General features: G+C 37.2%; 1 protein-coding gene across 1 annotated transcript; it reads left to right on the forward strand.

Moving 5' to 3' along the window:
• Positions 1–8,493: 8,493 nt before the first annotated feature.
• Positions 8,494–13,050, forward strand: il12ba (interleukin 12Ba). Its single transcript, XM_059346050.1, has 8 exons — positions 8,494–9,258; positions 9,961–10,048; positions 10,140–10,403; positions 10,512–10,617; positions 10,970–11,211; positions 11,330–11,502; positions 11,663–11,784; positions 12,840–13,050. The coding sequence occupies exons 1-8, from the start codon at positions 9,202–9,204 to the stop codon at positions 12,865–12,867; spliced, it is 1,080 nt and encodes a 359-aa protein (XP_059202033.1). The 5' UTR covers positions 8,494–9,201; the 3' UTR covers positions 12,868–13,050.
• The last annotated feature ends 826 nt before the right edge of the window (positions 13,051–13,876 follow it).

Genomic DNA, 13,876 nt, shown 5'->3' on the forward strand with positions numbered 1-13,876 from the left:
AAAAAGATAAAAAATACAAAAGCAGACTTGAAAAAAAAGTAAGTTGTTTAACAGCACTTAAGGCTGTTTTGAGGACCCATCTGGACTCTTCAAAGACTCTTTGATCCAGCTGGTATGAAAATTATTGCATTGAAATGTCACTTGTTCTAAAATTGGAAATAAAAATCATTACATGATTTAATACAGATTTTACCGGATGTTGGTTGTGAATGTGGGTTTGTTTTGCATCAAGATGTATGCATACACAAAAAGTTGTCCAAAGCTTTGAGAAATCATTTGTCGTAAACCATGACTTGCTTTGGGAAGGGGGCAGGCTGTTCTTAAGAGGTAATGCTTATTTTTATAATGTTATAATTCCAGTAAGTGATAATGTACAGTGAGTGGGTCATTATCGTAAAATAAATGCCAACAGGGACCAGACTGGTCTTGAATCACACTGGTTTATTTCACAGTAATGACCCGCCTGCAGTGGTGGAATGTACTTGTACTTTACTTGAGTATTTCCATTTAATGTAACTTTTTACTTCTACTCCACTAAATTTTGAGGCAAATATTGTACTTTTTACTCCACTACATTAAGCTGCCAGCTTTAGTTACTTCTCAGATCGAGATTATACATGAAAAACATGATACATTTAAAGTCATTAGACTTCTTTTCTTTTTATTTAACCTTCAACATCTAATAATATATTTAGAATATGTAAAATAATAAGAGTGGGTCCATTCTGCATAACAAGTACTTTTACTTTTGACACTTTAAGTACTTTGTACTTATACTTCAGTAAGTTTTAAATGCAGGACTTTTACCTGTAGTGGAGTAATTTCACAGTGTTGTATTAGTACTTTTACTGAAGTAAGAGATCTGAATACTTGCTACTTTTCTCCACTGTCCACATGTTGTACATTAACCCATCTATTACAGTACAAATCAATCAATTGAAAAATAAAAAATATCGATTTAAAAATTGTTTAATTTATTTAAAAATGATATTATTGCTTCTGATATATATACATATATATATATATATATATATATATATATATATATATATATATATATATATAGTCAAAGCATTCTGAAATAACAGACTGCCAGACTAATCGACCCATCAAAATCAGGTATTCAACATAGAATGTAATAACTTGTCCAAATGCAACAAAAGGTGGGACCATTACAGATAAGATTACCTAAAAGGAAACGTCAGCCTCAACTGAGAAAAATCCCTTCAGTGAAGCCGCTTTAGTAGAACTGACAGAACATTCGTGTTCTCTTTGTCTCTCTGTCATCCATCATTATCATGACTGCACATGCAAGAAGTATTTGACGTTGCTATGGCACGGTTGTGATGTACTACTTTGCACATAGCAGGCGGGATTAGCCCATTTTGTCTCACATTTCTTTGGCTCCACTTCCAGCTACGAAAGACGCCCAGGCAGAACGCCAGGATCCCCGAGGAGAGCCCGGACACTCGCCCTGTGCCACAGAAAGGACTCAAGCACAGGAAGAAACACATTCATCACAGAAATATTTGAATTCCTTTTTTTAAAGTGACACATCATGAAGAGCGTGGCGCCGTGCCTAACACCCGGAGATAAGAGCCGGCCCAAAGGTTGAGTCATTCAAAGGCAGGCCAGCACGTCCATTTGTCATTATTACGGGCAGTTTCTGAAAAAAACAAACATTTAAAGGGAAGTGATCAGCGAGTCACTATCGTCTTTGGATTCATGCACAAACACAGACGACAGTCACTGACCTCATGAGACCGTCTGATAAAGTTGTCAGACAGAAACAACAACATTTTGTGCTTGAACCAGCTCCTTTTTTTTTTATATCAGTACCACCCACAGCTTAAGGGGGGAAAAAAAAATCTCTATCCCACACACCACGGGCTCTTTGTAAGGGAAAACTATCCTCCCTGGGAATAAAGAAGGACACTCAGAGTTTAAATAAAATGGCCCTGGATCCAGTGAAACTAATACTGCTTATTTTAATATCCAGCCTTGGCAGTAATAATTAGTGTTAGAGAAATGTAATGAATAACAAAATGCAAGCACTGTGTCATTATTCAAATTAACACAAGCATGTGAAAGGGAGGACGGATACCAAGAACTTCTTTGTGGCAATTCAAAAATACCACTAATGATTATAGTATTTCATAAGATATCAGTCATGGGGTAATGAATACTTCTCCCTTCTCTCTTGTGTCTCCACAACGAAGCTGTCAATGAGCATTTCCTCATCGTCACATCTTGCTTCTCAATGCACAATAGGAAAATCAATACCCTAAACATTTTCTGTTGTTACTGTATTCTTCAACTGATCGTTCCCTTCCGCCACTCCTGTCTGTTGAGAAAATTACCAGTTTTTCTTGAGAACCCAGGCAACACAAAGGGCCTCTTTGTAAAGCTCAACCATCGAGACTTTGATGACATTGATCTTTTACAAGCTTCATCCCTCCTCAGACTTAAGAACAATATTCTTCTCTAACAAGTTTTTGGTGTGAAAATTCAGCCTAAACTTAAATAAGGGAGCTTTTTTTTACTCTCATGCTAGAAAGAACTTTGTAGGCAGTCTGTGAAAAGGCGATATAATGCCTGAGAAAATCCCTCCACCTACCTGCCGCTCCTCTCCAGCAGGCTACCCCTCACTGACCCTGTTCTTCTGAGAGAGGACGATAAACGGTGCAGCACCAGCCTGGATTTCTCTGACAGAGGACGATAGAGACGGTGGGATGCTGGTTTCATTAATAACTCTTCATCTGTTGCATTAAAACTTACCGAACTCTTTGAACTCTCCTATTTACTCTGAAATAGGTTTGGGTAATTGTTCCACTCTGCTTCACTTCTATCAGAAGATCATTTGACATAATCAGCCGAAAGTACAGAGTGACTGATTGTAATGTTAAAACAGGCAACTTTAATCAGTATTGCATTGACTAATCAACAGGCTTTAGAGGAAAGTGCCATCTTCAGCATTGTGCTGGGGAGGTCAAATATACCATGTGCAAAAGGACAAAGGTCCATTGTTTAATTATATCACTGAATGCACTCATCATATCTCATATGACATGCCTCATACTGAAGATACAGATACTCTATCATTGACAGTAATTCAACGTGACATGCAAAGGTTTTTAACCCTTCTGACTGTGGTAATTTTGCTTATTTGAGAGAGATTTTTCTTTGGTACGTAATAAAACTAATTCGAAATTACTATACCAACACTGTCTTCTAAAAATGATGTTCCCATACAATGAAACTTCATTTCTTAAATACCTTTTGAGAGAAACATATTTTCTCCAGGATGACTGTTGGTAAATGTTGTTACTGAAATAAAACTACTTGGTTAAGTTGAGGAAAAGATCACAGTTTGGGTTAAAATAAGTATGTTTTTATTTAGATACAATAAGTCATATGGGAAATTAAGATAAGTGAGTGTTGACTTTTGGCTTCACACGGGACAGGAAGATGGATGGATTACTGAACGGGCCTACAGGCCAAGGACCCAAAGAGTCAGAGGTACAGAATGAAAACAAGAGACGCAAAATGACCAAAGAAAGTCACAAAATGACCACAAAAAGACACAAAACACGTGATCCATCGATGTTTGTTTGACTCATCCATCCACCCCAACCTCCTCCATCTGCAGACTTGATTAGAAACAATGACTGTAATACGGGAGAAAATATGTTTCCCTGGAAGTGTAACTGATGATTCAGTTTCATTGTATGTGAGTGTAATTTTTAGGTGATCAGGCAGATGAAACTGTGATTCTCCCTCAGCCCCCGCTAGGGAAAACTAGTGTAGTTCACAAGGATGGAAATTCCTCACTTGACAGTTTGACTTCATTGTTATTAACACAATAAATCTGGAGTATTAAGAAGTGGCGCTCTGCTAAGAGGAATGTTAATAGCAGCTAGAGTACAGTATGTGACATTCCCAGTCAGAGAAAGTTTAATGAATCTGTGGATCTGTATACAAATTCAGTCTCTTTTTCCCACAAATCTTTTAAGGGATTCCAAAAAGAATTAGCATAAACACAGACACAGATGTACACACACAGACACACACACACACACACACACACACATACACCAGCTAAGCTTTAAGAAAGCCAGCCAAAACAAATTAAATGCCAGTGAAGTCTGTCCATACTGAAAAACAAATCTGTTGTTGCTCAGAGACATAAAGGGCTCCGTCAATAACAGAGAAGGAGGCGTGGATCAGAGTGCAGAATCCAACACTTTATATGTCTTGACCTTTCTGTACCTGCGTCCGCTCTCCTCCTCGTCTCCCCTTCTCACTCTGCCACACGAACACACACATTACATCATTACTGTCGTCTCTTTTTTCCCTTTGTTTCTTTACTTTCCATCTCTCGCACAGATGAGATGAGATCATTGAGCTGATTTCATTCCAGCTGTTACGGTTTGGGGGCATATGGGAGACATTCCAGTGCAGAGCCACACATCACAAGCCCATACAGAGCCTCTTGCCCAGCCGTGTAACTCCCAACAGCTGCAGAACATCCACTTATGACACTTGAGCAGGGACACCAGGCGAAATGAATTTAATGGGAATCAGTAACGAGCCAAACAGCACATGCACCACATTATCTACAACATTATTACATGTGTGGTGTAATAATAGTGCTTAAGTGCTGACTGCATAACGGATCAAACAACAGTGATTTAATATGTGGTATTTCTGAACTATTACTTCAACTGGCAGGGCTGCTTTTCATTTCAAATGGGAACCACAATAAAGTCTTGCATTTACCTGTAACCCTCTGGGGACATCTAGTGGTGAGACTTACACACTACACAGAAGATATACACCAGTTTCCTGACTGTAAACATAGTCAAATATTGTTGAAAATGGCTTTACTACCTGACCTTACTAATTCCAATAAACGATAAAAGTATTGCTATGACCTAAACAGCAAAAAAATTTGATTTTCTGTGGATGAGTTCTGTGTGATTTCCATAAATTAGTTTAAGTTAATTTATGAACCATGCAAGCTTATTTTTCCCATTTTGTTTTCTCTATTTTTTGCTACAGGCAAATATAAAAAGCAGGACAGGGAGCATAATACAAAGACAAAGGACAGATTTAAATCAACAGTGGTGGAAATTATGTTACAGTACACACATTAAACTGAAATTACAGAAAGAAAAATAAGATCTCGTGAATAAAATTTGCTTTCCTTTTTGACATATATCCAATTGAAAACTACACAAGACAACATATACGCTCACCCATAAAGTTGGAATAAAATATTTTTCATCTCTTTCCATGAAATGATTGTGAGAATGCAATTTATTATTGACGGGTAAAATGTCTTCTATCTTCTCAAAACTTGATTAATCAATATCTTCCAAACATATCACAATGAAAATGACACCACAATTAACAGAGGATTGTTTCTGAAAACAAAATTGTTCCAACTTTATAGACAACCATGTATTTAATGTTTTACCTTTCAACTGCATGGAATCTAGTAAATATATGTTTATTTTTTTTTGATCCCTCAACACATTTCAGGGGGCAACAAAAGACTAGGGAATGCAAAAAAAAAACGTGTTTTGCGGGGTAAACACAGTTTGTCACTGCCTCTACAAATGCAAGTTGAGTCTACCAAGCAAATAAAAAAACATATAAAACAACACCCAGAAACGCCGCCAACTTCTCTGGGCCCGAGCTCATCTGAGATGGACTGATGGGAAAACATGGACATTGTGTCCTACTTGCAAAGGGGGGAAAGAACCATCCAGATTGATATTAGCTCAAACTTCAAAAGCCACCATCTGTGATGTCAGTACTAATGTCATCATGGGTAACTGTCACATAAAGGCTCCATTATTGCTGTAAGGTACATACAGGTTAAGAAGCAACATGCTGCCATCCAGGGACGTCCCGCTTATTTCAGCAAGACAATAATACAAAGACACATTCGGATTTGAAGGAAAAGAGTACAGGTACCAGTGGTGGAATGTAACTAAGTACATTAAATCAAGTACTGTACAATTTTGAGGTAACTTTACACTTCTACTTCACTACATTTTAAGGCACATATTTTACTTTTTACTTCACTGAAAAGTAAAGCTGACAGCTTAATTAACTTTTCAGGTCGAGATTTGAAATGAAAAAAAACATGATAAATTAAAAGTTATTATATATTTTCTTAAATTAAAAACTTAAAGACTCACAACAGTTAAAATTTAATTATTAAGTACTAAATGAGCCCTATCTTTACAAAATTAAAATGCTGCTTACATTAATGCATCAATACAAATAATCTAATAATACGGTATATGTAGAACATATAAAACCATCTGAAGGGGTCCATCCAGTATTTTTACTTTTGATACTTTAAGTGCATTTTGATGCTGATACTTTTGTAGTTTTACTAGTAAGTTTTGAATGCAGGACTTCTACTTGTAGTGGAGTAATTTCACAGTGTTGTATTAGTACTTTTACTGAAGTAACAGATTTGAATACTTCTTCCACCACTTGCAGGTACTAGACTGAGCAGACCAGACCTGCTTTCTTTTGAAAATGTGTGGCGCATTACAAAGCACAAAATACAACACCAGAGACCCTGGACTGTTAAGCAACTCAAGTTATATGAATTCCGCTTTAAAAGCTTCAACAATAATTGTTGAAATTACACACATACACATGACTGCCTTGCAACAAAGGGGAAAGGTCAGGGATGAAAGTCATAATGACTAATTACTATACAACCAACCAGAAACAGTAAATGTCATGAAACTGAGACTTAAAGTTTCATCACTGCATGACGATGCCTCACACACACTAAAAATATTTAATAGGTCACCACTGACTATTGTCAATAAAGACAATGTGTGTTATGATCAACAATGTCTGTTTTATTTATAAATTCTGTGCAAGGATTCAGTTTGTTTATGTTTACAGTTTTGCAATGTTGCATGTTGGGTCTAAACGAAGCTTGGATGAATATGACACAGGAAAGTACAGAGAGAGCAATAGAAACTACGTCCTAGTGACCTTTATCAATCGAAATCAGATGGATACAAACCTTACATAGCTTAGGGAGTTCTGGCTTAATAAAAACACAGTTCAATCTAAATGCTCAATAAAAAAAGATATATTTAACAAGAGCAACTTCCAATAAGATCGGATCTAACAAAGTGACATATATCCTGTCCCGTCATAATACTTTGCAATTGTTCTATTTTTTCCTGAAACTGCAGGTTATCTGTGTATTCATTGTATTGCTTGTGTAACCACTTTTGCTATCTGTGTGAGTAACAAATCTTCAGTTGTGGCCCAGCACTGTAAAGAAAAAGGCTTTGAGGAATCCAGTCCTTTGTCAGTCCACCTATTTGGACCAAATCCCATCTTGTGGCTGGCTCATCTTTCTTTTCATTTTTCATAACTCAATCTCCTTGCCCCATTTGTTGTCCATTTTATTATCTTGTCCTAAATAATTCGCATTATCAACCTCCCGGACGTGACATCCTCCAGCCTTGGCCAGCATATTTAATTTTATTTGCTTTTCCTGGTTTCACTCTAAGGTTGTGTTTCTCAGAGAAGGTCTAAGGATGAATGGTGTCCTGGGCTCAGCTGGGTTTGTTGTACCTTCCCCGAATGTAATTCATAGACTGGTTTATTTTGTAACTGTACGTACATCATCTGTTGATTCATTTCTATGGTGTCCTTTGAGGCAGAATTTTCTGAGGCTATAAATAAACCTGGCATAGAACTGAAGATTGTCAAACCTGTTTTAAAGATGAAACATACTGATTGGCATGCAGATTAAAATGTACCATTGTTTTCTCAGAAGGGTAATTAAATGCCATGATGTTGTATGATGCTATCAAAAATACAGTTCCTTGATCAAAGTAAATGTTACAGAAGATGTGCCCATGATTTCTAATAAAAATCTTTGGGAGTTAAAAATATATTTAACCAAACAAAGAAGGCTAAAATAGAAACAGAAATTAAAAATATTTGGAAATAACTGCTTACGCTGATGGACTTTCACCTCCGTGTCTGACAAGGAATGGCAGAAGTCCAAGTTGCGATTCCCATAATACACCCTGATGTTTCCAGATCATAATGGGAATGCACTGATATCATTACCTGGTGTGTTAAATCACCTGACACACACACAGACTGTTACATCACACCAGAGACTGATGTCCCATTCTTCATACAGTGAAAAAGTAAGTTATAGTATATAAGTAGTATAAGTAATAGTTGTTGACAACTGACTCTGACTGAATATGTTTATAATTATATTTATCTGTCCCTCTGTTTCATTTATATATGCATTTATTTATGTTATTGGAACTTAGCCTCAGTATGCCTTTTTTTATTTTTATAATTTGCAGGAAATACTTTTTATTCTGAAGGATTTGGGCCGGAAATCTTTTGTTGACGTCGCAGGTGTGAGCACGACTAATTAAAGGCTCAGTGTATTTCCTGGGATAATGCTAAAAAGTTTCTTGGCAAAAGGACAGAAAATGCCAAAGCAGGTATTTTTTCTCCTTTTTCGCCTTTATCATAATTACCTCACACCCACAGTGTGATACTAATATTCCCTTTTTGATTAAAAAATATTGCCCAGGTGATAGCATGCGCGTGATCTCACATAACATGATACCATTGCTAGCCGTGTTCATTATTTACAGTAGCATATAATTTAGAGGATTCGTAGTTTGCAATGCTACTATAGTTTGCATGTGTTGTTTGTTTACGTGAGAGAAATTAAATAGAACTCTCTGAAATAGTGCACGTCATGAGAAAAAGTCCTGGTGTAATGAGATAGGCTGTGGGAAAAGCCTGGCACCAACTCAAACGGGTTTTGACCGCAACTAGTTTTCTGTGTCCACCTGTCCACAGGTGCCAGCGTGACGAAACGTCCTGACCACATCGAAAATGAAATGAGAAACCTGGCAGCCTGACAGTAAACAAACAGGAGCTGAACACAGAAGTTGCAGCTAATAAACGGCGTTAACATTAAAGGGTACAAAAACACAAACACAGCCCTAAAAAAACAATGTATTTGGTATCGCACCAAGGGGCGTAAAAAGGAAGTGAGACAAATGTGGCTGAACCTACCTCTCTTTGTGCGGGACTGGAAAGCGAAGTTCCTCTGGACTTTTCTCTATTCAAGACGACCATGGGGAAATTTGCCTAAGAAATGATCGCATGTCACCCATAAAGGTTCGCCAGAATCACGGCAGAATCAAAGAGACCGATGTCAAGGTAAGATGACTTGTGACTCATTTGTTAAGCCGTTATTGTATTTTTTATTATTAGATAAATAAAGCCATATTCCGACAAGAGATGGAACAATGTGTAGCTGCAGGTTGAAAACAGATTTGTAAGTTAAGTAACTATTTTGAAACTTTGTGTAATTGGGAAGCATGCTTCATGATTGAAGTATAATTAAATTTGAGCTAGATGTTTTCAGAATAACATGATGGAACTGTGTTGTTGCATAAAAATTATTCCTGATTTTGTTTTTAAATCTTTTTCTTTTCTGTAGATGCAGTTATTTGATTAATTTTGTTTGCATAGCAAGGGACCCTTATAACTTTGAAAGGCTATAGGGTAGTAAGTTTAAAATGTGTCTTGATTTTGATATTGATGTGATTTTTGTATGCCATAATACTGTACTGTGATTTTAGTTGTCACTTCTGAATATTGCGAGTTTGCATTCCCTTTTTTTAATTTTGGTTTTTATTAATTTACATTTATAATAATAATAATTTCCACACTTTTGTAATTTCAGATTTATTTCTTATTACTACATCAAGTTCTGTCTTTTTGTTTTTAAATCAAGATATAATGTATTTCAAGTATGTGCATATTAGGAGTCATAACTGTACGGACTGTGCTCATTTATTTCCTGTGTGCTCTCTTTCTGTCCCCACCTGACTTTCTCCCTCTCTCTTTGTTATTCAGATGAGATTATTTGTTTTAACTTTCATCTGTGCATGTCTGCAAGTCAGTCATCAAAATCCAATCAGCCACTGGACTCTGCTGCCTCACAGTATGTTGAATCTCTACGAAAACACATTTGTCACTCAACGTTCAGATAATTCTTCCATAACCTCTTTTAATTCCTGTGTGCCCTCTGTTAGTTTTGGTTGTGGAGGTGGATGGCACAGTTGGCCAGCAGCCCCTGAGCTGCCTGGAGCAACCAGAGGAGCTGAATGACAACATTTTTTGGAAGAAAAATGGAGTGGAGGAAGGACAGAGCGGGAACACATATCTGCTGCAACTGGAGGAAAGCTTAGGAGGGGGAAACTACACCTGCCACAGCAAGGATGGATCCCTCCTCAACCACACTGTGGTCCTGATCCAAGAGAACGAAACTAACAGGATTCTTGTGAAATCTGACAAAAGTACAGTCTAATTTAAATTGCTACATTGCCACTGTTATAGAGCAGCTACATTTGTTGTAATTATTCAAGTGATAAATTGCCTTTTGATTATGCTACTTCTCTCAATAGAGGATTACTTGAACTGCGCTGCTCAGAATTACAACGGAGAGTTCAACTGCTCTTGGACCTGGCACAGCAGTCGTGTTGGCACGGTGGCATTTATCAAAGCTCGACGGTAAGCTCACAAACTGCTGAAATGTTTTCTGTTTCTCTCTCCAGTAATAACACAGTGTTCAGACTCATGTCAGAGCTGAGACTACACAGTGACAGCCATAAATACCTCCTTATGAAAGGAAACATAACAAAGTGCTTTTTTTCATGTCATTAAGAGATCAAGGTCATGTCTTTGGATCTGGTTTCATGTAAAAATAATACAGCTGTAAAAGCTCCTGAATGATGCATGTTTTGCTCCTTCACCTATTTGTCTATGAGAAGTTGTTGCAGCTTCTTCATGAAAATCAAAGCTAAAACTACAAAATCAGTGTGTGATCTGGGGGAAAAAATATTTTTTATGCTGTTTAATGCAGCATTTCTGAGGACAAGGACACCCAGTGTTCTGTGGATGCCAGTGGTCAGTATTGGACATGCACTTCAGCTCAGAGTAACTTCAGGTGTTCAATAGACAACAGTGGATCCAGCATCTTGTGCCTGGACGCACACCACTGCCCCTACGCCGAGGAGAGCCAGCAGATCCACATCACTGTGTACGTGAGGACGGAGCACTTCCTTGTAGAGAACTACTCTCAACACTTTAAACTGTCAGAGATCGGTGAGATAACGCTGGGGCGGGGAGATGTTTTTATCTTTTTACACGCTCTCTTTCATCTGTTTCCAGTTCTTTATTCGCCAGTCTTTGTTGTCATATCTTTTGCTTTCGCCCTTGACAGTGAAACCCGACATGGTGAGGATCAGTAAAATCAACGCTACGATGATAGAGTGGAGTTACCCGAGCTCCTGGAGCAGTCCCTACTCCTACTTCCCTCTCACTTTCCAGATTGCACAGCTGAGGCGGGGATGCAGAAGGTGTGATAACCCATGCACTGACTCAAATGCCACTAAGGTAAGAGGGGCCTACTGGATTGAATTGAAAGTGGAGTGAAAATAATAATTTTTAAAAAAAGGTTATTTAGAAGAAAATGTATTTTGTAGGAATCTCAAGGAAATTGGCAAACCATAAAAGATTTGTGCACAAAAAATGATAATTTATTTTTTCTCCTCAGATCTTGGCAGTCAACTCTACAGACATTTGTCAGTTTGAAGTCAAACACAAGGCTAGGGCCGTCTGTGTGCGGGCTAAGGATGCTCTTATTGATTCACAATGGAGCGAGTGGAGCCATATCAGGTCAGCATCTCGCAGTGGTGTTAAATGGGAGATTCCACATTTATTTTACTTTCAACAGCTTATCAGTTTTTCAGTGTTTTCCCACCCTTTGCCAGTCACCTGACTCTCCCCCTGCCTACAAACCAAACTGTGTTTACCTTCTTAGTAGCTTTGCTTCTCTGACAGATTGTCTGTTATCTTTTTTGTGTCTTGTGTTTTTTGTTGTGTCTTTTGATGGATAAAAGTTCTCTAAAACTGATATCTGCTAGAGATATCATTTTTATGTAGACACTTTTATATCATAAACAAAAGAAGGTGATTTTATGTGTTAAAATTTTAATTGGGGTTGTGTGAGGGACTTATCAATAGTCAGCGTATTAGCTGTAGTAGATGGCTGTCTGCACACCCTCAGTTTGGAGAAGCAGGCAGTCGTGGCACAGAAGCTACGCAATGTACTGCTGTGGATGGGAGCAGCAGCAAAATGTATCTTATCCACCTACAAAAAGGAACACCTTAAAAAAAAACAGTTTAATTGTGCAATATATTTAGATTATTTTTACTGCTTTACCTTGCCATTAGACAGCCTTTCCCGACAGGAAACTGAAGTCGTTATCTGCTATCTTCAAAGTCGCAAGACTGCTGCCTCTGTCAATTAGTTTGTGTTATTGTATGACTTTGGAGTTTTAAAGGGTTAGTGTGGAATCACCATAGTCTTAGGTACTGTGAATTTACTGTCAAATGAGCTTGGTTCTTATGAAGAGAGCATAGATGGATATAACGCTTTAGTTTCCAGCCATAAAGGGCTGTCTGACGAAAAGGTGAAATTTTTTTTTTTTCTTTTGGCTTATACCTTTTGCTGTTGCCCCCCTCCTGAGCAGTACATTGCTTTGCTTTTGTGTTGGCACTCCTGTCTGCTTCTCCAAACAGGGCCATCTAATACACTGACTATGGATAAGTACTTCATACAACCCCACTTCAGAATATCAGAACTATGTCTGTAATAGACTGTTTTACACACTAACTAAAATAAGAATTATCTCAAAACTAATTTCTTTATAATTTGTGTTCCATTCCAGATTGAGGAGTCACAGGAAGAACAAATAGAACGACAGTCAACAAAACAAAAGTTTTAACAGACGAGAACCCCCAAACTCTTAAATTATTATGTTTATTTATATACTTTATATATTTATATTTATCTTAGCATGATAGCATGCAGTTTGTAATATGTTGCATGTAACTATTTTTGATGATAATTGAAGAAATAAAATGATAAGTAGCAAAGACTTTTGTGTTTTTCCTTCCTGATGCAAGACATCACTCGTGCTCATGATATTGGATTTTCCTTTGTTTCACAGTCAGTTATAACAAGAGGAAGGTATGTTTAGATTTGAAATAAGACATTGTCAAAGTCTTTATTGGAACGTTGTACAAAGTTTTCTGGAATACTGCATTCTCAAGCTAAGGCCTGTACTTTACACTCTAAACCTTATAACTGTTTTAGTAGAGAAGAGAAACCTCAATAGTTGTTTCTATATGACCGATCAACAAAAGATGAAATGTGGCTCAAAATTTTATGGCTTTTCCCTAACCAGAAATATGAGACTGTGGCTTTTGGTGGAAACTCTGTATCTCACACTGCAACAGATAAAAGAAACTGTCGGTCTGCTTTGAAAACCTGTCTATTATGTTTTATCTGGAAGAAGATTTGGTACGTGTGGTATTTCCACTGTTGCATGCCAAGATACACTTGTAGTGTTAACTCCCATCTCTCTCATTTTCCTTCTTATGAGGATAACTATGAATCCATCAGACATACAGGTACATCTAAAAAGAAATGAATATCATGAAAAAGTTAAATCTTTTTTGTCAATCATTTCAGAAAATGAAACTCATACATTATATAGATTCATTACACGTAGAGTGAAATATTTCAAGCCTGTATTTCTTGTAATTTTGATGATTCTGGCTTACAGATAATGAAAACACAAAACTCAGTGTCTCAGAATATTATATTACATTAGATCAATAAAGAAAAAGGATATTTTCAACACAAATATCAGGCTTCTGAAAAGTATCTTCATTTCTATACATCAATACTTGGTTTGGCTCC

Source organism: Centropristis striata, chromosome 12 (assembly GCF_030273125.1).
Source record: "Centropristis striata isolate RG_2023a ecotype Rhode Island chromosome 12, C.striata_1.0, whole genome shotgun sequence".
Taxonomy (NCBI): domain Eukaryota; kingdom Metazoa; phylum Chordata; class Actinopteri; order Perciformes; family Serranidae; genus Centropristis; species Centropristis striata.

What these genes read in the sequence shown, in the direction of transcription:
- il12ba (XM_059346050.1), top strand. Translation starts at nt 9,202, where the DNA reads ATGTCACCCATAAAGGTTCGCCAGAATCACGGCAGAATCAAAGAGACC. An exon ending in TCAAAGAGACCGATGTCAAG is followed by an intron (nt 9,259 to 9,960) that starts GTAAGATGACTT and finishes TTTGTTATTCAG; the next exon opens with ATGAGATTATTTGTTTTAAC. An exon ending in GCATTTATCAAAGCTCGACG is followed by an intron (nt 10,618 to 10,969) that starts GTAAGCTCACAA and finishes TGTTTAATGCAG; the next exon opens with CATTTCTGAGGACAAGGACA.